A 24,977-nucleotide genomic window follows, 5' to 3' on the forward strand; every position below is an offset into this window, starting at 1 on the left:
TTTCCCCTCTTCACTACTACTAACTCTCAACCTCGATGCTCAAAGACCAAACGCCCAGTTCTTGTCAGGGGCCTGAAATTAGCACAGAAGACTGATAAGAACAAGAAAGAACTGGCCTCAGACAAATCCCTCCCTTGATGTCTCCTTTTCCACCAGGTTGTCCCTTTGTTCCTTTCTTCAAAGTTTCCTCTTGAGTTCTGCTCTATGTCAGTGGCGGCTTTTCAATTCTCAGAGTCATGACCACATTCTGACCACAGAGTCCACTATGCAGGCTACACTGGAAGAACTGCAAAGATCTGCTGTCAAGAGGCCTGGGTTCTAGGCCAGGAATTACCACTTTCTGAATGTGTGACCTTGAGTAAGTCACTTAATCTCACTGTGCATCAGTTTCCTCAACTACTTCCAGATTTGAAGAAAAAGCCAATGAAATAACTAGGAAACTTTATTCATTTCAATTCTTATTAACAGTAGTAGTAGTATTAATTAAATGAATGGCTACTTAAAATTCTGCAGGAAGGGGTTCTGGGGTATCAAAGAAGCCTGTCGCTTGCCTCCTAGGCTTTCCCAGAACTATGAGGCTGGTATTTTATCTATAAGAGGCAATTCTCAATTATCCATGCAACATGTCTCTTTAACAACAAATACTAAATCCCACAGTAGCATCCCCCTGACACTCATTTCACTGTAGGACTCCCCTCCTTGTGGGCAACCAGTGTGTGCTCAATGAATACAACCTACAGTTCAGTTGTCCTAGAAGAAACCTAAGCTAAATATAATTAGGAAGGCAAGTCTATTACCCCCTAAAATCACCCTGTGCATTCCAAACCTGCTATAAGAGATCTTTGGATTACCTACTGGTTTTGAATGATATGCTTAATCATTTTGATCATTAGTATTAATCACAAAGTAAGCACAGGTCATTAAAGTTGGAAGAAATCTTTGAAGCTATCTAATCCACCTGACCTTATTTTACAGATGAGGAAACCAAATTTCAGAGGGGAGAGGTAATTTAACCAAGGTCACCCAGCAAATGAACAGAATCTTCTGCACTATTATAGAAAATGCATAGGGACTAACTATTTTCCTGAAAGGTTCAAACCATCTCACAGCTGATAATTTAAAATCCAAATAAGTCCTCGGACTACTCACTCTCCAGGGTTGAGTCCTCCTTTCTAAGGTGGGCACAAGCCCCTAGAATTCATCAAGGCCCCCACAATCCTAGAATAAAATCTCACCATCTGTGAAGCCTGCCTATTCATGTGTGTGATAAGCCAGATTCAGGCTGAGCTGACATTTCCTTTGAACATAGCAGTCATTCTCATCCCTGGCTGAACATTCCTGTCACCTCAGGGAGCTTTTAAAACAATATTGATGCCAGGGCCTCACCATGACTAACTCAATCAGATCTCCCCCAGAGATTTTAGGAATTGTTGTTAGTCTTGTTAACTCCCCAGGTGATTCCAATGTGCAACCAAGGCTGAGAACCACTGTGTAAATGGAAACAATTCAGCCAACCAAGAGAAACACACACAAAGAGTTTCCTAAACTGTTTGAAAACCAAATATATTCTTTTTTTAAACATCTTTATTGGAGTATAATTGCTTTACAATGATGTGTTAGTTTCTGCTTTATAAAAAAGTGAATCAGCTATACATATAACCAAATATATTCTTTTAAAGCTAAATCTATGATGTCCCGCTTTTCCAAAGAGGGGAAAAGAAAGTGGTACACAAAACCTACAGTTGTGGTACTGACCCTCAGGCAAATTCTGGACTCAATTAGGAAACATATGGTTTGGGGGTACTGAAAAAACTTAGGGAACCCTGGAGCCTGCAACAGGATTTACCAGGGGTAAGATGCCAAGTGACTCATATTCCTTCTTTTGATAGGGTCATTGCCTTGGTAGATGATCGCTATGAAACTAGCATACATCTTGATGTCCACAAAGCATACAACAAATCCATCATGCCGCATTATCCTCATTAACATGTTGACAGGATAGATGATGTTAGCACCCAGTGGATTCTGCACTGGCTGACCAGATATACACAAAGCTTAACCAGCTCCAACTCCAAGAGGCAGCTCTGATGAGTTGCCAGAGGAGCTAGCATTAACCCTATTATATTAAACATTTCTTTGAATCAACAACTTGGATGATACTTATTCAGTGTTCAAATGATGCAATGCTAGAAGAGACTGCTAATCTGTTTCATGGCATTACGGGGAAAGAAATTTAAAATGCCAAAAGCTAGAATAGACCAACCAAAAAAATAAGCTTAACTGATGCAATGCTAGAAGGAACTGCTAAGTTTTGGCACAATGAAGCAAAATTTTAAAAAACCATAAAAGGTTAGAGTAATGGATCAACCAAACAAAATTCAATGAGTTTGGTTCAAAAAAGCCTGAAGTTTGGTTCAAAAGGCCAATTTCACAACAGCACAGAGGACTGGACTAGACAGCAAAGGCTTTGTGCCTACAGCCCAAAAGGCTCTTAACCCTGGCTGTATGTTTGAATCACCTTGGGAGCCTTAAATTTAATTTAAAAAAAAAAAAGCTGCCTGGGACCAATCCCGTGATAATTAAATCAGACTCTCCCAGAGTGGAGACTTGGCATGGGTACTTAAAAACTCTCCAGCTGATCTGTATGTTCACTGAGGATTGAGAACCAGTAGCAATATTAAATATTTCACAGACAGATCAAAGTCCCTTTGTACTTGATCCCGATCAGGTGGCACCTGGAGTAGCATGATCCGTTCTGGGCAGCACATTTAAAATATATATATATAGAAAAATTAGAGTTCTTTAAAAGGAAGGACAACTGTATGAAAACTGTAGTTCCTTCAAAACATTCTGTATTTTAGACTTCACCAATTCACACTGCCTTTCTCCTTGAAGATCCCAAATAGTGAGTTTTCATAAGACTAAAGGGAACTCTTTGATGTATGTTCAAGATTAAAAGGCAACCTTTTATTGAATAAAGAATTCTGTGCAAAACTGCTATATAAATGAAAGGTATGAAAAAGCACTAAAAATGAAAGCAAGTACCTGAGGAAGCTAGTATGACTTCAGGGGTGACTCACACTCTTCCCCTTCCACCTGACTCCATCCAGCTTCACACTAGCTGGGAATGATCAACTCTGACTCTCTCCCACTCTCCATTTGAAAGGCAGACTCACTCTCCCATCCCACCAATCTCTCTTTTATTTCTCTCATCTCTAAAACCAGGAATAACAATTATCCCTATCCACTTCACAAGGCTGATGTGATGCTCAAAATTAGAAAAGATATGGAATTGCTCTGTAAACCCTATAGGCCCATCCACTGACAAGGGATTTTTAGTATTGTCATTACTGGACTGTTTCCTGAGTCTTCTCTCTCCACTAGGCCCTCCCTCCTTCTAGTTTTTCCACTCAGTACTTTGGTGCCAGGGCAAAGCACCATACCAAATACTCTTGAGTATCTATACCCACCTAATGACAGGAAATACTCTGGGTAGACATGAGAAGAGCTAAGCTTTGATCAAGGATTCCAGGAAAGCCAGAGACTCAGTTGGCCTAAACAAGTTGCAGAGCTAGAAATAAGAGCTCGAGAGTCTAAGATTCCCCACCTCCATCCCACTTCCTGGGGCAAAGCCACTGGGACTGAAGCCAGATGGTCTGTGGGAGGTCTTCTGAGGAGGCAGTTATTTTTGGAGAACAGGCTCAATTCCCAATCATGTCTCTGTCCAGAGCAAGTACTCCACAGGCCAAGGAGAGCAGAGGCCAAGATGGCAAACAGAGGCAAGAAGGAGGACATGCTTTGGCAGCATCCCTGCAACTGCCAGAGTGTTTCCTCTGATCACAGCCAAGCACTCTCAGTCTGGGCCTCACCATAGGGCAGAAGAGCACCTCACCCAAAGGCTCACTGGGATCCCTCAGGTCCCTAGCAACTTAATCACACACACACACACACACACACACACACACACACACACACAAACATACAAGTGGATGAGAAAATCTGAGTCAGGGCCCAAGCCCTGTTCACCAAACCAATAATCAAACTGGCCTCTCCAATTTGCCCAGCCATCTCAGCTGGAAACTATTCAGAGACCAACAACATAGAAACAACAACAACAAAAATAAAACAAAACAAAAAAGAAAGCAAATTCCACACTGCAGCTGGGCTGGGCAGGGTTCTCTAGCCACAAACAAAACTGGGGCACAGTGTAGAGGCAGATGTTACAGGTTCTGACAGATAAAGGCTGTCTCAATGGGGGGTAAAGCACTGCTCAGTTTGTTCCCACCACGCTATCCCTTCACTGCCTCCCTGTGTCAGCCAAAAGGCATGGTAGACAAAAAACATTTTTCAGGGCCTGCAGACCTCCTTGCACTAAAGCTAGGCTGTGAAATGGCTCATTTAATCTTAAGGAGAAGGTGGTGACTATAGAGGGATTTGAACCCAGGAGCCTTCCGATAAACAGTCCCATGGCTGGGATGCAGCTAAGCTCTGTATGCCTTCTGTGGATATGTTTTCTAGGCATTTGCAGGCAATGAGGATCTTGCTCTCTATTTGCCCTCTCCCCAAAAGCACCTCTTCAAGTCCTGCTTGCCAGCTCCCCCCTTGCTCCAGAGGCGTTCGTGCCTGGACATTTAAAGTGTGGGCTCTGGAGCTCAGCAGGAGCTGAGTGATGCAGGAGTTGCTAGGATACTGGTTGAGGACATTTTCTTGAATCCCCTAGTGGGGAGCTGGGAGCCAAAATTCCTGAGCTGGTAGCAAAAAGTTATCCTCTACAAAGGAGTCAGAGAGGAGGAAAGGGAACAAGGAACTTTGTCAGGAATAGCTGGGACACATCAGAGAGGAAAAGCCCTCTTCCTTCTAGCCCACTTACAGTAGGGATGGTGGGGGAGAGAGAGGAGGCTATATCAAGGGAGGTGGGAAAGTCTTAGAAGGGGGAAGATGAAGAGGCAGGAAAGGAAAAAAAAAGTCAAAATGCAGAGGGTTCCGCTCCTCTCAGCTGCATTTTTCATTTTCTCCCACTCTTTTCTCTTTTTGCATACCCTCACAAGTCTGAAGTAGAAATGCCAAACCTTTAGGATTCACACAAGTAAAAAGTCACCCTGCTCTCTACTTCCTAAACTCCCTTTTAGCTGCTCTAGGGTGGCCTGCCATCTGGCTAGCAACATCCCCTTATTTGCCTAGAGATATGTTAATTTGAAAAATATTTACCCATTTCACAAACTAAATTACTGATGAAAGGGCTCTTTCAAGCCACCCCTTTACTCTGAAGCTGTGTGTGGTAGGGGGAAAGCTGGTAGGCGGGACACTCATCCATCCTAGCAACCAGTCAAATCTTTATGGGCCATAGCACAAGGAGGCCTTTCAGAACTGTGAAACTGCTGTTTTTCCTCATTCCCAACACAAGCAACCCCCATCCACATTCAGGAGTGTGCACCCCTCCCCCCACACACATACACACACAGAGTAGGGTGTGCACACACACCCACGTACATACTGTCACACACCCTACACACATACATTCCCAAAGGCTTTCTGCCAAGGGTCTGTCAGGCACCCAGAGGTGAAGGCTGTGGCATTTCATGACACATAATTTGTCATAAACCTGGCTCAAAGACCAGCCTTGGAGAACCCTTTCCCCCTTGGGGGAAAAAAATCAAAAAGCATTCTATTGTTGTAGTCCAGTTTTCTTCCCACATAACTAGGTAAAAAAATCTCTGAGGTAAAACTTAAGTTTCTCCAGATACCAGCAAACAGATATTTCCTCCCTCCCCACTCCCATCAGCCTTTAATTAACATTTCATTTCCTTTTCACTTGTCTTTCCAGTTCACCAGCCTCTGATTTCAACTGCCTATGGACACCCAAAATCACAGAAGGCAAGAACATAGTCCAACCATCCCCAAATGCCAGTGTTATAGGGAATCCCAAACTTACTGAAGAGGAAAAAATTGCTCAATGTCAAACAGTCACTGAACAGAGAGGACCAAGGTCTGCAGCTGCCCATCCTACAGCCTTTCCTCACTCTCCAACACTGTCTCAAAACAAAGTGCCCAGCTAAAATATCAGTTTACTTTAGACAACACTGTTGGAGCAAATGCAGGGAGGCATGGGGAAAGGGACTCACTAGATTCTCTTTGCAAAAAACAAGTTCTTAGTTCAACCCAGGGGCTCCCACAAAGGGACTAAAGAGTAAATAATAAGAGTCAATGCTAGCAGACTTCCCAGATCATGCTTACACCATGGTACCAACTGAATTTAAAAAGCAGTTGCTCACCAACACAGAACCATTGACAGCACACCCTGAGGCTCAAAACCTCTTCTAAAGCCATAAAATAATACTCTTTGGGTCCTGAGGTCAGGACAATTTCAAGAGCCCCCTTCACAGCCTTCAAAATCATTTCCAAAGAGTCTGAACAACAGTACATGGAACTTGAGAGCACAATGCCAGCAGATTTGCACATCACTCATGAACAGCCGCCCACATGGGTGTAGAGGGAACATGTGTGTGGATGTGTATGTGCCCTGATTCATTGCTACATGAGACATAATTGGCACTCTTTCAAGTCAGGTAAGAAACAGAATGAAGAAGACCTGCCTACATCAGTGGGTGGGGGGTGGGGGGTATTATGCACACTGGCATCAGAGACAATTTTTTTCCTGGCTTTGCCAAGAGCTTTCTTAGGGGAAACAGAAATATACAAATAATAACAATAGCAATATTAACAGCAACCACCACCACTACCACCAGATACAGACACGCAAATAAGTGTCAAATTGGAATGCTGCTTCTAGCTCATGTTTTCTAGAGCTTTCATCCCATTCCATCCAGACTTTTTGGGGGGGGGGTGCTCAAAACTCTCAATTTAGCATGATACATACTTTCATTTTGTCATGGAAACCTTCTAATTAGAAAGACTTCTGATTTTAAAGAACAAACAAGGAAGCAAACAAAACCACTTTCTCATTAGCACTAGCAAGTTCTATTTAAAATGTAGTTCAAGAACATCTTTGCAAATGAGATTACCCCAAAGAGGCATATCTAAATACATTATTCCCAAGGTAGGTAGAGAGCTGGCTTTTGTTGTTTTTTGGAGGACATACAGAGAAAATCCCCAAACTCAAATTCACAGGTACAATCTTTCGGAAAAAGAACCAAACAGTTACTGTCAATGTCTTCTCTTGCTAATTCATAAAGATCAGAGAACGCTTTTATACCCCATTCCATGATTCCAAAGAAATTGACATTTAATGATTTTAAAAATGTTTTAAAGGTGGCTTCTTTCCAAATTGGAAATTGTAAACCCTGTACAGCAAATTAAGATTCAGAGAACACAGTCACCAACTGCCAGCACAACGCACCCCACCACATCACTTCCCAAATTCTCGCTTCTCATTAGAGACTGAAGAATCATTTTCCCTAAATTCATTCCTTGCATCAATTTTTCCCTCTAAACATCTAGTGCAATACTGTTTTCCCTAAGATGCCAGAAATTCATCACACTCTTCCCACAACCCCCCTTGCCCCAAACAAACCCAAATGCGCTTCTGATGGCAAGAGAGAAATTTTGACTGAAATTCTGTGATGGAATTTAAAGGTAGTTTTAAAGAAAACGAATTGACAAGACACCACAATCAGCAAAGGCATTGTATAAAAACACAGAGCTTGCTTCATGAACGTCACATAGGTGGAGAATGCACACACACACACATGCACACATAAATAGAAAGCATTTCTTTATCAACAGTTTTACTCAAGCAATAAGCAACTACACTCACAGGCATACTTAAAAGACAAGACATAACAAAAGATTTAGGGAGAGATAATATACCAACGTCATACATATCACAGCGAGGCCATGTTGAAGCTCAAAACGCTTTCCCCCCTGAGTAAGAAAGCTTGCTCTTTCTCTCCCTCTCTTTCCCTGTCTCTGTCTCTGTCTCTCTCTTTTTTTTTCTTTTTTTTCTTTTTTTTTTCTTTTTTTTTTTTTTTTTCTTGGCGGTTCTCGGGATGAAATCAAAACGAGAGTTCCAAACAGCTCAGGTGGCTGGACTCCATTCAGCGCGTTCCCAGGAAAAACATGAGTATGACATTTACAAGCAGGAGGACTACAATCACGGCAAAAACGACTACAGTTTGCACATCCAGGGTCATGGTGCAATGCAGAACACTGTAGTGTTCCAGATGGGGGGCCGGCAGATTGGGAGATGTCAGTCTCTGTTCTGTCAGACTGTCCATACAGCCACCATGCTAGAAAGGAGAGGAGGAAGTAGGGTGGTTGGGGAAGGGCTGGGTTTGGCGCCCGAGTTTGATATGGGAGGGGGGGAAGGGGGAATGGGGACAGGGGTGCTTGCTTCCCCCCTTCTCAGAACTGAGCTGATCTTTCTTCCCTAGCTGAGAAATCTTAGCTTGCGCTGAAGTCGGCAGAGTCCAGCATTCTCTCTCGGGCGCCACGGAAAAGGCAAAATCCTGGCTTTCAAAGAGAAAGGCGGAGGGAACCAGAGCGAGGTTCTCCGGCGCCTGCTCAGTCTGTCTGTCCGGGGGTGCGTCCGTCCACCTGCCTGGCTGGCTACCGGTCAGTCTCGGTCTCCCCTACTCCTTCTAATTCGCTCGCTTTCCTACGCTCTCTCTGCTCGCGGAGCTCCCGGCTGCCAGCCACTCTTTCGATCCCTGCCTCGCTGGCTCTCTTCCTCTCCTCTCCCCACCCCCCCCAATCCGAAGACTACGTTTTTATTCTCCGAGAGACTGCCGGCGCCTGCGTGAGGCACAACCTAGACTGCTGACAGGCCCGCCGGCCAATAGCAGGTGCCGCAGAGGCGCGTTTACTCGCCGGGGGGCGGTACTTGAGCTGGCGTGCTACCCGCGGCAGCCAATCGGAGAACCCACGGTTCCCCCAGCAGGCCCGCTTCATCCAGCCCAGCTGGAGGCCCTGGATGCCAGTTCTAGCGTGGGGGTGGGGAGCACGTTGTGGATGGGTTGATGCAGATGAGGGGAGAGAGGAGGGAAAGGATTGGGAAAGAGGGAGGGATCGGACATAAGGGGCCAAAGGGGAGAGGGCACGGAAGGGAGGGAGGAGGGAATGAGGAGAAGACCATGAGAAGCAGGAGGAAAAGAAAAGGAAAGATGGGAAGGAGAAAGAAGAAATAGGGGGATACTACGATGAAGAAAGAGAACGGTGGAGGAAAGGAATGAAAAAGGGTGGGGAGGAGGGAAAAGGAACGGGGAAAAAGGGATCCTTTGCAGCCACTTTGTTTGGAGCCTGGGCCAAGGAGGAAGCAAAGATGCCTTTAGGCCACTGTCTAAGTATTTATAGGCGACTCACAATTAGCTATATAAGTTCAGCAAATCAGTGCTGTGTACAGAACCACAAGGACACTCAACAAATTATCCAACAAATTATCCACTCAACAAATTATCCAAATTATCTGTTTGTCTTTCTCTGATATCTCTGCACTTGCGGGTCAGATTTCCTTTCCTACTTATGGTTTCTTTACACTATGACAGCTTGCACTCTTCCGGCATACTGGGTACTAGGAAGAGAAGACAGCTTTGCAGTGGAAAACCCTCTACAAAACTTGCAGTCTGCTTGAAATCACTGCCCTGTTCTGTGTTGGTGACCTGGTGTCCGAAACTTGGGGAAAAGCCCTGGACTAGAGACAGGAAGTTGTCAGATTTACTCCTAGCTCTACCTCAACCTTGCTGTATGACTTTTGGGCAACTCCATTCCCCTCTATGGGCCTCCATCTCCCTTCTGCCACATGAGGACTTAGACCTATCTGAGAATTCAGTGAAACCTCCGAACCCTCACCTCAGAAAAAAAAAAATACAGCAGGCTCCTGGGCCCTCAAAAATCCAGGACTAAATTATACAGAAGATCTCTAAAGGCCCTTCTTACTCTTACATTCTAGGACTGTAAACATGAACACATAGATATTGGTGGAGAGGGGCAAGAAACTAGATTAGCCAGGGATAGAACAAATTAATTTCTGGAATTTCTAGCATACTATAGACTCGAAGAGGAATGAGAATTGCTCTCTATTCTCTAGAAATCTTTGAGTCTAGGACAGTCACCCATTTTAACTACGTGACTGGAAATTCTGAGTGAATGCAGGTCATAAGCAAAATGGCCCCTAGCCTTACAAGATAGAATAAAACCTAAAGAAATGTTCACTTTAAAATTTTGACTCATCACATCACCTACGAATGATTTGTGCCAAAACAACAAAAAATCCTGAATCAGATCAAGCTTCTAGATCCAGCTATCAATTTATAGGCCACACAGGAGACAGAAAAACATGTTAAATTGGAATACGGGGATACAGACTGTAAAAGACTACAGGACCAACAGTGTGGTTCTTTAGCAAGTAAAGAGGGAGAAAAAAGTGTGATTGATTCAGGTGGAACTTGTGTATGCATGCATACACACACACACTTGTGACATTTATGAGATAAATGGGAATTTGAACAGCCTGATAATATTAAGGAATCACTATTAATTGTAAATGATATTGTGGCTAAGTTTAACAAAAGGGGGAGAATGGGGTATATCTTTGTGACCTTGGATTTGGTAATGGTTTCTTAGATATGACATGAAAAGCACAAGCAACAAAAGAAAAAAAATAGATAAATTGGACTTGATCAACATTAAAAAACTTTTGTGCTTTGAAGGACACTATCAAGAGTATGAAAAGAGAATCCACAGAATGGAAGAAAATACTTGCAAATTATATATCTGATAAGGGGACTTGTATCTAGAATACATAAAGAGCTCTTGCAACTCAATTATATAAAGAGAAATAACTCAATTTAAAAATTGGCAAAGGATCTGAATAACATTTCTCCAAAGAAACTGTCAATAAGCACATGGAAAGATGCTCAATATATTAGTCATCAGGAAAATGCAAATCAAATGCAAGAAATGCAAATGAAGGATATTTACTATAGCGTATTTGTAATGGGACACCACTTTACACATGTTAGGATGGCTATAATCAAAAAGCTAGATAATAAGTGTTGGGAAGGATGTGGAAAAATTGGAACCTTCATAACACTGCTGTGGGAATGTAAAATGATGAAGCCACTTTGGCTAGCCATTCCTCAAAAACTTAAACATGGAGTTACCATTTGACCCAACAATTCCACCCTTAGGTATATACCTAAGGGAAATGAAAACATGCCCACACAAAAACTTGTACATGAACATGAATAACAGCATTGTTCACAATAGCCAAAAGAGAGGAAGAACTCAAATGTCCATCACCTGGTGAATGGATAAACAAAATATGGTATATGCACACAATGGAATATTATTCAGCCATAAAATACCCCGAAGTACTGTTATATGCTAAAACATAGGTGAACTTTAAAAATATGCTAAGTGAAAGAAGCTAGACACAAAAGGCTTTTATATGATTTCATTTATATGAAATACCCATATAGTTAGGATAAATACTGTTTAATGAAGCTTCTGTTTTATTTACATATAAATATAAATGTTCTAGGTTGTGATGTAAAATATATTTCTTACAGCAGGCAATGGTCAACATAGTTTGAAAGCCACTCTTCTAGATTATGTTGAGACAGATACTGGTGATCAGGACAGTACCATAATGTAAACAACTAGAATCTTTCTCCTTGCTTTTGAAAGTGCAATCTTATCCTTTCTCCACATCACCATCTATTGACCCTTCAACCCACTGCAGCCTGACTTTCACTTCCATCGTCCCATAAGAAACTGCAACTTCTTGTGAATATAAACAAATGACCAACTTGTTGCTAAATCTCATGGCCAATTTTCCATCTTTATCTTCCCTGACTTTTCTCCCTCTTGACTCCGTTGATGCCTTCCTCCTTCCTGAAATGCTCCATTTGCCTTGGGGACACCATCCACATGACCTGTCTGGTTATATTGTTTTTACTTCCTGCTTGGGTTCTTCTTCATTTAGTCATTAAGGGCATGATTTCTCAAGGTTCTTCTAATCTCAGCCCCCTTTTCTTCTCATTTCATACTTGCACTGAATGATGGACCTATCCATTCCCAAGGCTTTAACTACCTACCACCTACATTACACACTGATGTGCCTCCTTTCAACAAAGTTACAGGACACCAGTGGGGAAATAAAACAGATATAAGTGCTTGCCTGCAGGGAGCTTACAACTCTCTGCTGATAACCCCTAGGTAGCTCTCTTGAACTCCAGAGATGAATCTCCAACTGCCTTCTGGACATCTCCTCCTGAATATCTCACAAGAATCTCAGACTTGATAAGTCCAAAAGTGAAGTCATCTTCTCCCACCCCTGCCAGCTTCCTCCTTCCCCTGAGATCCCTGTCCCTTAGGAATGTCACACACAGAACTAGCCTAAAACCAAGGAGATATCCCTAAGTCTTGCTTCTCCCTCACCTTGCTACTAGCCAACCAGTCTGTAAGTCTTGATGATTCTCTTTCTCCTTAAGGAATGTGTCCTCCCTCTCTCTCCCTGCTGCCAGCACTGTGGTCTCTTGTGCAGCTCTCTCTCCCCAATTCAGCTTCTACTCTCTTGAACAAATTATCTATTTCAAAAGCAGTTCTGCCCTTATCAATTCTATGGTGGATACTATATATTGGTTGCTGTGGATCCATGCCACTCCCCTTCTAGCCTGCCTTCCTATATTGCTGAAAAGCTAAAAACCGAAAACTACAACAACAACAACAACCTGTCATTTCTCAGACTCCTTTGCATCCAGTGTTCTGGATGTGATTTATTTCTGCCAATCATATGCATATGCACAATATTTGGAAGAAAAGTGAAAATGCAGAAACCATACTTCTGCTGTTTCTGGTGGCAAGTAGAGTGGTGGGGATTTAGGGTTTTCTGCAGCCATGCTACATTTCCATAGGTCCCAGTGTCTGGGCACTGGCTTTGTGTCTTTGTACAAGCAGGAAATGAGACTTTTTTAAATTTTTTATTTATTTATTTATTTATTTTGCTACTGAGGATTTGGAAGGCATAATGTTACTCTAGTCAATAGTTAAGGCAGTGGCAGATTCCTAATTCCTAGATTGCAAATCAGGTGGAGTGTTCCCAAAACTCCTGATGCCTCACCTTTCTGCTCGTGGCAGAGAAAACAGCTCCTCTGGTGTTGTTCTGGGAGTCATTCCTGGAGGCCCAGTCTAAACCTTGCCCCTTCAGCCCTTCAACAAATTTTGTAAGCACCCAATTTTCTATATTAAAACTCTGCTGAAAAAACTAGACCAATTTAATTTCTGCAGCTGAACCCTGGTTTATACAGCTCCTCTGCTCAAAGGCCTTCCATGGCTCCCCACTGCCTTTAAGGGAAATTCTGCAGCATGGCATGCAATGCTTTGTCAATCTGGTGTCCTTCACCTGACACTTAGCAGGTGCTTCATACACATCTGTTGAATGCATGAATGTCTCCTTCATCCACTTGTTTCTTCTCAGAGAATTATATCTTCCTACCACAGAAGGCAAGACATGATGAGACCTCAGAGAAAATGTACTCTAAACCCTCATGTTCTACGTTAGGAAACTGAAGCCCAGAGAATGAAAGTAAGCTACACAAGATTACACAACTAACTGCTGGCAGAGCAGAAACCAAAACTCTTATTTCTTGAATCTTGAAAGTACTTCTGAGAGATTTCAGACTTTGGAACATGACATTTGATCCCAGCCTATTTGTGGTTAGCTTTCTGCATAAGGTGACCATTCAACTCTGTTCACAATTTCAAAAAATTAGATGAGGCTCCCACATTTCAAGAAGCTCTGCCCCACCAACAGTTGCACCCACAGAGAGCTGACCATATGAACACAAAGCAAGAAGGTGGCCATCTGCAAGACAAGGAGAGAGGCCTCGAAAGAAACCAACCCGGCCAACACCTTGATCTCAGGCTCAAACTGTGAGAATATACATTTCTGTTGTTTAATCACCCAGTCTGTGGTACTTTGTTGTGGCTGCCTTAGCAAACTAATGTAGAAAATCTATCAACATCTTAGTGATCAGTTTGGCATATGCTGGAATAACATTAATAGTCACTTTAATAGTTTTATTAAAATTTATTCTGGATGTCTAAAAGAAAAAGGATAACCAACAAGGATCTACCATATAGCACAGGGAACTCTGCTCAATATTCTGTAACAACCTAATTGGGAAAAGAATTTGAAAAAGAATAGATACATGTATATGTATAACTGAATCACTTTGCTGTACACGTGAAACTAACACAACATTGTTAATCAACTATACTTCAATATAAAATAAAAAGTTAAAAACTAAAAAAGCACTGCCCCAACCTCAAAGGCAGCCCTTCTTCTAAGTATCAAGGAATCACGGAATCTCTTGGTATAGAAAAACCCCAATTCCATCCTTCAATCTTTTCTGTAACATCCTCATCCAGCTTTAGCTCCAACACACACAACGTTGGTGAGGTTCCTCTCTCCTAAGACAACCTGTTAGTCTTTGGGACAATCTCAGTTCGTGGAAAGTTCTTTCATCTCTTTGAGCCAGATGCTATCACTATTTCTATCACAGCCACTGCTGAGGAGCTAATCACTCCATGAGATAGTCTGGAATATAAATGTTTCCATACTCACATTAAAATTACTATAAGCACCCAGTATATTTCCCAGGATCCAAAAGGCCCTCATTAGATAATAATAATAATAGTTAACACTCATAGAGTGCTTACTCTGAGCACTGTTCTAAGCCCTTTACATATATTATTTTAATTCTCACAACAACCCTATGAGGAAGATACTATTATCATCCTTATTTTACAGGTGAGGGGACTGAGGCATAGTGTTTAAATAACTTGCCCAAGGTCACATGGCTAATCAGTGGTAGCGCCCAGATGCAAACCCAACCCAGTCTGTCTCTAGAGCCTATGCTTTTCAACACTATGCTGTATAAATGCCACTAGGTGACACATGTTCCACCTTCCAGTAGCATCTGACATGATGTCTCCTGGGTCACAGGAATAAACTGCTTCAATGTCCTTACTGGAGTCCCAGTGGCCTACCACCCAGATATAAGATATCTAGGTCTTAAATATTTGCCTTCTATCTGGGAAAAGCCAATACCTGGTTGTCCTTTGCCCCTCATGGTTCAAACAGCTCACAAATCCCCACTTCTGTCAGGAAGCACACCCAAGGAATGTTCCACATTTTGTCCTGACCCCTACTGCTACTTGCTTATTTGCCATCCAACTCCCACCTCAGCCACCTGATAATCCCCGATATTTGCCACAGGCAGCCTGAAGATATTGAATCCTGTCTGTTCATGTTCTTGGTTATCTATATGACTAGATGCTCTTGCACATTCACTGAATGTCAGCTCTATTTAGGAGAATCAGTTCCTTGAGGACAGGAACTCTTGGTTAGTTCAGTTATTCAGCACAGAGATCACCACACCCCCCAAATCAGTTAAATTCAATAAGCAGTTATTTTGACAGCTAAGGGGTACAGAGAGCCTCTCAGGAAACTTACAGTCTAGTAGGGAAAAGAGTCACAAACACACATAATTTCAATGTCATACAGTAAAATATCCTAAGCACAATCAGATAATGAATAAAGTTTTTGTTGATGATTATAGAACAAGTCATAGAATTTCATACTTGAAATGGGAAAAAAAGGTTATTTCCTTCCAACCTCCCTTTGTAGGAATTCTCTCTACAGTATATGTGATGGGGTAGGGGGAGTGGAGGGGGAGGAGGAAACATCTACTTTGGGCAAGCATGGTGCTAGGTTTTTCAACATGTCATTTTATTTAATTCTTCCCAGAAGCCCGAAAAGAAGTAATTGTTACTGTTATTTTAAAGAGCAGAAAACTAAGGTTAAGAATGTTTACATCATTTGCTCAGAGCCATACAAGTAGGATGTAACAATTGCAAGGTTTAAACTGAGATCTACTTCCAAAGCCCACCTTTTTTTCTCCACTCTCTCTGATGAGTTTTGTTCAGCAGCCACTGGAATATTTTCAGTAACAAAAAAGAACTCACCCTGAAGCTTCCAAAGCCATTATTCATTTTGAGCTAAAATTCCCTATACTATGGTTTCTGTCCATTTGTTAGAGTGCTATCCTCTGGGCGATGCAAAAAAGGTCTATCCTTCTAAGCAATAGTCTTCTTAAGTGTTTGAAGACATCTATCATGGGTTCAAACTCTTATTTCTCCTGAATGCCCACCTTACACCCACACCCGCACACACCCCCACACGCGCGCGCGCACACACACACACACACACACACACACTTGTTTTCCAAGATAAACATGACCATTTCTTTAAGCTCTTCCACTTATGGCATGGTTTACAGTCCCCTCCCCAGGCTGGTTGCTTGTCAGTTTGTCCACACAGCCCTCAGAACACATATCCAGGTGGGAGTGACAATGGGGAGTATGGTGAAACTGTCACCTCCCTTATTCTAAACACTGGACCTTAGGAAGAGCTATCTGTGAACTCATGTTCACCTAAAATGGCTGATACTTGCATGTGCTGCTGTGCCCCCACAATGCCTTGAGAAGCTCATGGCAAAGTGAAATAAGCAGTGGAAGAAAAGCTAAAACTTTTGGCTGTAAATCCAGCCTCTGCTTCTTGGTAATCGTATGACCTCAAACAAGTCCTTAAACTTCCTTAAAACTCAAAACGCTATGACTTGTTTTCAGTTGTAACTTAAAATTAATCATTGGTTGTTTTAAAATTTCAACAGTCTTGCCAAAGTTGTGGCAGGCATGGAGTTGGTCCCAAGTGGGGTACTCTGAGGAAAGGGTGATGAGTGATTAGCTTAAGTTAAAGAATAAAGTTGCATATAATTGTGTGGTTGTGGGGGTGGCATTTTATGGGGAAAAGCAGACATAAGATTAAGAATTTGACTCTGCCTGAGGACTTTTCTCCTAGCTGTCTAGAAGTTTAGCTCTAATTACATCTCTTCAAAAGGAGTCCATCCCTGACCACACTCTCTAAAACTGAACCACACCATCACTCTCTATTCCATTATCCTGCTTTTCTTTCTAGCCCTGAAATTTTATATAATTATTGGTTTATTTTCTCCCTTTATAAAATGTAAGCTCCATGAAGGTAGAGACTGTTTTGTTCACTGCTTTATCTCTAGCACCTAGAACAGTGCTTGGAATTCAATAAATATTTTTAAATGATTAAATAACTAAATGGTAAATGAATGAATGAATGAATGAAGACCAAAGCATAGTCCTGCTGATTCACAATGTAGGATGTAGAGGAAATGTATCATGGAATTATTCTCTGCTGTGGCCTGTGAATACCAACCTTTGCACTGCCTCCCCTCCCCCAAGGGCCTTCGTTAGCCAGAACTTCTCCAAAAGGGACTAAAAGTTCCAGATTACAGGCTGAGAATTTCAGGACCTCTTTGGTTTTCTGTTCCTTGTTGGCAGAAGCCATTCTAGACTGCCACTAAGAAGGAAGCCCTTCCCTCAAGAAAAATTGCCTATACCACCCTGCTGTGTCCAAAGACTGAATACATCTCTGAATAAATACCCAGGAACAGCAATTTCCTCCAGTTCCTTTGCATGCATCTATTTCAGGCCTATTTCTTTCTCTCTTTTTGGGGTGGGGGAGGTGCTTGTTGCAGTTCTATTTCAAGCAAGCTAGTGGGTCAAACAACCTGCCTCTACTCAGGTTAGAAAAGAATGGTTGGAAAAGAGCAGTGAGTCTAAAAGCCCCTTCAGAGGAAGTACAATGCTTTCATATCAGGCTCAGTATCTTTCTGGGAAAGCCAAACCCAATAATGTATCAATTCAAGGTTGGGATGGGCAGTGAATGCTTCCCTGAGGACTAGTGTTTAGTTTTGGAGCCTAATCTCCTGGACAGTTCCATTTTGGGGCCTCATGACTCATTCAACCAGCTACCCTTCTGACTCCTATGTCCAAGTTTATTTATTTACAGGCTTCATTTAAACTGTAAACTGCTGTGCAGTAAGGACACTAAGCATTCATCATCAAATTAAACATGGAGTTTTGCTCAGAATAGATGCCTGACAAGCATTACATAGATAAGCAGGTAGATCGGTAGGTAGGTAGGTAGGTAGATGATAGGAATAAGTTGAAACTGCAGTAGGAGAGGAGGGGGTTAGTTCAACTAGGGAGTTTGTAAGATGCTAGATTATGTGTCAGAGGGAGTCTAAGGATTTGACTTAGGAACTGTATTTTCTATAGAAGTCCAAGGTAGTCTAGAAGTGAGGCTCTGAGTGAAGATGTAAAGAGAGTTGGACACTACCAAAGATTGGTAAAGAAAAGATGTGTGCAGGACACACAGATGGATAGAGGCTTGCAGAGATTTGTGAGGGCCAAGATGAGACTTCTGAAGCTCTCTGTGGACTGATATGGAGATATCTCAAAGATACATTATGTGCAAAAAAGAAATATGCAGAATTAACATTGTTACTATTATCCAAGGCAATCTACAGATTCAATTCAATCCCTATCAAAATACTAATGGCTAGGGCTTCCCTGGTGGCGCAGTGGTTGAGAGTCCGCCTGCTGATGCAGGGGACACGGGTTCATGCCCTGGTCCGGGAAGATCCCACATGCCACAGAGTGGCTGGGCCCATGAGCCACGGCCCTCTGAGCCTGCGTGTCCAGAGGCTGTGCTCCGCAATGGGAGAGGCCACAACAGTGAGAGGCCCACGTACCACACACACACACAAAAAAACAATGGCATTTTTCACAGAACTAGAACAAATAATTCTAAAATTTGTATGGAAACACAAAAGACTCTAAATACCCAAAACAATCTTGAGAAAAAAAGAACAAAGCTGGAGGTATCACACTCCCTGACTTCAAACTATACTACAAAGCTACAGTCATCAAAACAGTATGGTGCTGCCATAAAAACAGACACATACATCAATGGAATATATTGGAGAGCCCAGAAATAAGCCAACCCTTATATAGTTAATTCATCTACAACAAAGGAAGCAAGAATATACAATGGGGAAAACAACAGCCTCTTCAAAAATGTTGCTGGGAAAACTAGACATTTACATGTAAAAGAATCAAACTGGACTACTTTCTCACACCATATACCAAAATAAACTCAAAATGGATTAAAGACTTGAATGTAAGACCTAAAACCATAAAAATCTTAGAAGAAAACATAGGTGGTATGCTCTTTGGCATCAGTCTCAGCAATATTTTCTTGGAGCTGTCTCCTCAGGCAAGGGAAACAAATGCAAATATAAACAAATGAGGCTACATGAAACTGAAAAGCTTTTGTGCAGTGAAGGAACTATCAACAAAACGAAAAGGCAGCCTACTGAATGGGAGAAGGTATTTGTAAATTATATATCTGATAAGGGGTTAATATAAAAATATACAAAGTACTCACAAGACTCAATATCAAAAAAAAAACACAACTTGATTGAAAAATGGGCAGAGGACCTGAATGGACATTTTTCCAAAGAACACATACAGATGGTTCACAGATACATGAAAAGATGCTCAACATCACTAATCATCAGGGAAATGCAAATCAAAAACCACAGTGAGATATCACCTCACAGTTGTCAGAATGACTGTCATCAAAAAGACAACAACTGACACTGTGGGCAAGGATGTGGAGAAGAGGGAATCCTTGTGCACTGTTGGTGGGAATGTAAATTGGTAAAGCCACTATAGGAAACAGTTCCTCAAAAAATTAAAAATAGAACTTCTACGTGGCCCAGCAATTTCACTTCTGTGTATACACCCAAAGAAAAGAAAAACCACTGATTTGAAGAGATATATGCACCCCTATATTCATTGCAGCATTATTTAGAAGAGCCAAGATATGGAATCAACCGAAAGTGTCCATCAATAGATGGACTGATAAAGAAAATGGGGAATATTACTCAGCCATGAAAAAAAATGGAATCTTGCCATTTGTGACAACATGGATGGACCTAGAGGGTATTATGCTAAGTGAAATAAGTCAGACAGAGAAAGAAAAATACTGTATGATTTCACTTATATCTGGAATCTAAAAAACAAACAAATGAGCAAACATAACAAAACAGAAACAGACCCATAGATACAGTGAAAAAAACTGGTGATTGTCGGCGGGGGGAGGGGGGAGGGGGAGGGGATGAGTGAAATAGGTGAGGGAGATTAAGAGGCACAAACTTTCAGTTATAAAATAAATGCCATGGTGATGTAATGTACAGCATAGTGAATATAGTCAATAATATTGTAACATTATTAACATTGTATGGTGGCAGATGGTAACTAGACTTACCGTTGTGATCACTTTGTAAAGTATAAGAATATTGGATCACTATGTTGTACACCTGAAACTAATATAATATTGTAAGTTAATTATACTTCAATAAAGGATGTAAAAAGAAATATGCTGAATAGTATATAAAATGTGTGATTTTGGGGGTGAAAAAGAAATAAAATAAGAAAGTATTTTTGTATCTGCTTATATCTACATAAAGAAATTCTGGTGAACTCTAATGGGGGAACCTGGGTGGATAGGGGTCACCCACTGTATACATATTCATAGTTTGTTTGATTTTTTAACCATGTGACTGTTACATTCATTAAAATTAAATTTTAAAAATGTTAAATATGTTTTGTGATCTTAATAAGCTCCCTCCCCCTTTCTCTTTCTCTCTGCTTCAATTAACCCGATTACGAAGAGCCCTACACTTAGAAGGAAGCAGTATAGTTTGAGAGTTCAGAACACAGGGATTAGTCAGCTTGCTGAGTTTCAACCTTAGTTCTGACAACTGCTGGTTGTATGACCTTGAGCAAGTTACTTAATGTTTTTGAGCCTCACTTTTCTCATCTTTAAAATGGGGAGAATGGTATAATGCCCTGGTACTCATTCTGCCCTTCACTTTAAGCAAGCCCCAGACTCTCAGTACTGTAGTTTCCTCACATGAAAAACAGGGAGATTCTTATGGTTCTTGGTGAGGGTTTAATGAGTGAATACATGTAAAGTGCTTAGAACAATGCCTGGCACATAGTAATGCTCAGTAAATGCTAACAATTACTGTTATTTGAGAGTTTGAATATTATCTTTGCCCCCAACTTTAGGCAAAAAATATATTTTCTGAGCCTCAGTTTCCTCATCTATAAATAGAAGAAACAAATAGTGCCTACCAAAAAGATGATGAAATCATGAATTTGGAAGTGCTCTATGGATTAAACCATTTGGTTAAGGAAAGAAGAATTGTTATAGTAGAAAAAGGTGAGGGGGATACTAAATGAAGATTCTTCTTATTCAATGCTCCCCATCTCACCTCCAGCATTCTGAATGAGATCATATCTAAGCAGCAAGTGGAGGTCTTTAAAGGTCATGAGCCACTTCTGTATTAAATGTCAGATTAGTCCTGGTTCCCACTTCTCTAAAGCAGAGTGGTGAAAAGAGGCTGCACACCAGTGGTTGAGTGGTTGCCACTCCATCATGAGATGCTAAATGTTTCTGTATAACTGTTCTTATTTCTAGGAGGTGCTGAGGTTCATTGATTCCTCTGCTATCCTTAGCAGCTTCTGTGAAAGGAAAGAAAGTTGCACTCAGTCCTGAAGGCTCACTCTCCCCCCTGCATACATATAACCAGTTTATGAAGTACAAAATAAGTCACTTAAGCAGGAGTACCAATTCTCCAGATCACAGCAAACAGCCCTTACAGGCTCATTTTATGATATTATCTGGTTTGCACCTCACAGCAGCCCAAGAAGGCTGGCAAGGAGTGAGGGGTAATAGTTCCCACTTTACATAAGGGGAATATTCTGCTTATCAGAAGGAAAGTGACTTAGCTCTCACCACTTCATGGGAGAATGGAAAGAACAAAGAATTAAAAGCCAGAAAACCCAGTTCTGGGAAAAGTACTTTAGAATCTGTAAAGTTCTATACATTTGGGATTTTTAATAAACTGTCATGCCAGGGCCAGGACTATAACCCGAGTTTCTTGTCCTCTAGACCAGAACTCTTACTGCACTGATGATGGAAAAGAGAACAGCAAATAACGATCAAGAAAAATTATCCCCCAAGAATAACTGCAGCTTACATTTAAATAGAACTTCACAGCTTCTTAAATAGGCCTTTTATCACATTTTAACCTCATTGCAACCTTGTGAGGGAAGTGCAGCTAGAAATAGGAAAGTAAAATTTTAACCCCCCCTACACATACTTCTTATCCCTCTTCCCTGCTGTATTTTTTCTCCTTAGCACTTAGAACATAGTATATGCTTTATGGAATCATTTGCTTAGCATGTATCTGCCTTAGTAGAAAATCCATTCCACAAGGACAGAATTTTTGCCCGTTTTGTTCACCATTCAGTGTCTAGGACAGTGCCTGGTACATAGCAGATGCTCAATAAATATTATTAAGTAAGTGAATGAAATGTCTATGTGGCTGTGTGCATGTGTGTGGAGGAGAGAGAGAGAGGGAGGAAGGGAGGGAGGGAGAGAGAGGGGGAGAGGGGGAGAGAGTGAGAGGGAGAGAGAGAGAGAGGGAGAGAGAAGGGCCCCATTTTGCATATTAGTAACCTGATATCCAGAAGAGTTAAGCAATTTTCCCAGGAAGGACTTCTGTAGCTTCCCATTTCAGCCTGTTCCCTTCACCTAACTGCCTGGCTGGTTCAGGGACATCTTACCTCTGCAAAAAGGAATATTTACTGCAAATGCCTCTGCCTTGTCTATGGCCAGCTTCAGGCATGGTTGGCTACAGGCAGCCTGAGGTTCTTCTCCTTCATCAGTTCACTCATCCATTCCACAAATATTCACAGGAGTGCCTGCTATGTACACAAAAGGTGTTCTGCCAGGCTTCATTGACCTTTACACACCCAAATACATTTGTCTCACAAACACTCAAATGGCTTCCCTGAGTTTTCACAATCTCTGGTATTTATAATGGTGAGGGAGGAAGGGGCAAAAGTCATTTGAGTTCTCAGCATGTGGCCTGAGGGTCCTGCTCTCTTCCACAACCTACCTGGCAGTTTCATGCCTACCTCATAGGATTGTTCGGAAGATTAAACTAGATACACATGCAAAAGACTTAGAGCAGCGCAGTGCTTGGTGCAAGGTGAACGCTGGCTTGGTAAATGTTAGCTATGATCCTCAAGCCCTACTGCATTCGTGATCTTATTGCTGATACCCCTTACCTCTGGAATGAAGGAAGCCAAGCAAAAATCCCCTCCTGGCAAGCGGGGAGAGTAACACTCAAGGAACCACTCTAGAATTACAGATCTAGTTCTCATCCTGGCTCTGTTTGAAGATAGATGTGTGGAAAAGATACTTCATCTCTCCCAGTCTTAGTTTCCCCAACTTTTAAGTATAAAGAGTGTTGTGATGCCCACATAAATTCACATATGTGAAGGTGCTTTGAAAATTCAAAATACCAAAAAAAGTGAGGGATTATTATTGTACTAAAATAATAAAAATGATCATTAATTGAACACTTGTTATGTGAAATACACTGTACCAAGTGCTTTACATAGATTAATTTCATATTTACAATAGTACCAATGACCAGGTACTACTATTATTTCAGTTTCACTGATAAGTTGTGATAGTTAATTGTATGTGTCAATTTGTCTGGGCCACAATGCCCAGATATTTGGTCAACATTATTCTGGATATTTCTGTGAAGGTATTATTTTGGGTGACATCAACATTTAAATCAGTGGACTGTGGGTAAAGCAGATTATATTTCACAATGTGGGTGGGCCTCTTCTAATCAGTTGAAGACCTTAATAAAACAGAGACTGACCTCCCTCTAGCAAGAAGGAATTCTGCCAGCAAACTGCCTTTGGACTCAGACTGCAACTCTTCCCAGCTTGCTGGCCTACATTACAGATTTGGGATTTGCATCTCTACAATCACGTGAGCCAATTATTTAAAATAAATCTCTCTCCCTCTCCCTGTCTCCCTCTGTGTGTGTGTGTGTGTGTGTGTGTGTGTTTATTTATAAAGCTGACTCTTGAACAATGCAGGAGTTAAGGGTGCTGAGCAAGAGCACAATTGAAAATCCACATATAACTTTACAGACAGCCCTCCTCCATATCCACAGTTCCACATCCATGGATCATATAGTACTGCAGTCCGTATTTTTGGAAGAAAAAAAAATTCACATTTAAGTGGACACACGCATTTCAAATCTGTGTTGTTCAAGCGTCAACTGTGTAAACACACGCACACGCACACACACACACACACACATATCCTGCTGGTACTGTTTCTCTGGAGAACATTGACTAATATATAAGGAAACTAAAGCTTAGAACGGTTAAATCCCTTGCCTCAAATCACACAGCTAGTCAGTGGCAGAGCCAGAAACCTAGGGGTCATCTTCCATTTTTCCTCCCTGTTCTGTACCTCTCTCACTCAATCCAGAACCAGTTTCCATTGCTTCTATCTCCAAAATTGTTGTCCAATCTGCCCTCCTCTCCTCAGCTCCAGTGACTTCATTTCTGCAACAGTATCTCAACTGGGCTGGCCATCTCCATTTTCACCCTCCTCAATCCATTCTCTATAGCCTGCAAAAGTCAACTTCTCAGATCATAAAGCAGATCCCACCATTCTACTGCTTCAAATGCTTCCTATTGTACTTAGAATAAATAGCACTTGTCAGTGCCCAGCACTATCATGCACACTGTGAGCGTAACTCAGTCTTCACAATAACACTATGGATAGTACCATTATTATCCCCATTTTTCAGAGGGTATAACTGAGGCACAGAAAGGTTAGGTAACATGTCCAAGGTCACTAAACTAATAAGTGGCAGAGTCAGAATTTGAATCTAGGCAGTCTGGTTGAGAGTGTGCTATTAAACACAGAACTATACTGTCTTTGAGTATAGCTGATGCACACCTTCCCTGGGCCTGCAAGCTCCCTGGGCCTACAAGGTCCCGTGTGAGCTGGTCCCTGTCTGATTTTCTGCCTTCCTATCATGTCACTTGCCTCCTTTTCTGCCTGTGCTCCAGCCATACTGACCTTCTTTCTATCCCTCAAGCATACCAAACTATCTCAACCT

At 41.7% G+C, this 24,977-nt stretch overlaps 2 protein-coding genes across 5 annotated transcripts in view; both read right to left on the reverse strand.

The window, feature by feature from the left end:
• Window positions 1–24,977, reverse strand: part of ARHGEF9 (Cdc42 guanine nucleotide exchange factor 9) — a gene marked incomplete at both ends in the record, with an annotated part of 229,194 nt that overhangs the window by 197,213 nt on the left and 7,004 nt on the right. The gene's annotated exons all lie outside the window — the stretch shown is intronic.
• LOC307069926 (uncharacterized protein) lies at window positions 8,055–8,658 on the reverse strand (the record flags this gene model as incomplete). The annotated part of the gene is made up of 1 exon (XM_079728263.1): window positions 8,055–8,658. Exon 1 carries the CDS (start codon window positions 8,232–8,234, stop codon window positions 8,055–8,057), a length of 180 nt encoding a protein of 59 aa, XP_079584389.1. The 5' UTR covers window positions 8,235–8,658.

Source organism: Hyperoodon ampullatus (assembly GCF_949752795.1).
Source record: "Hyperoodon ampullatus genome assembly, chromosome: X".
Taxonomy (NCBI): Eukaryota; Metazoa; Chordata; class Mammalia; order Artiodactyla; family Ziphiidae; genus Hyperoodon; species Hyperoodon ampullatus.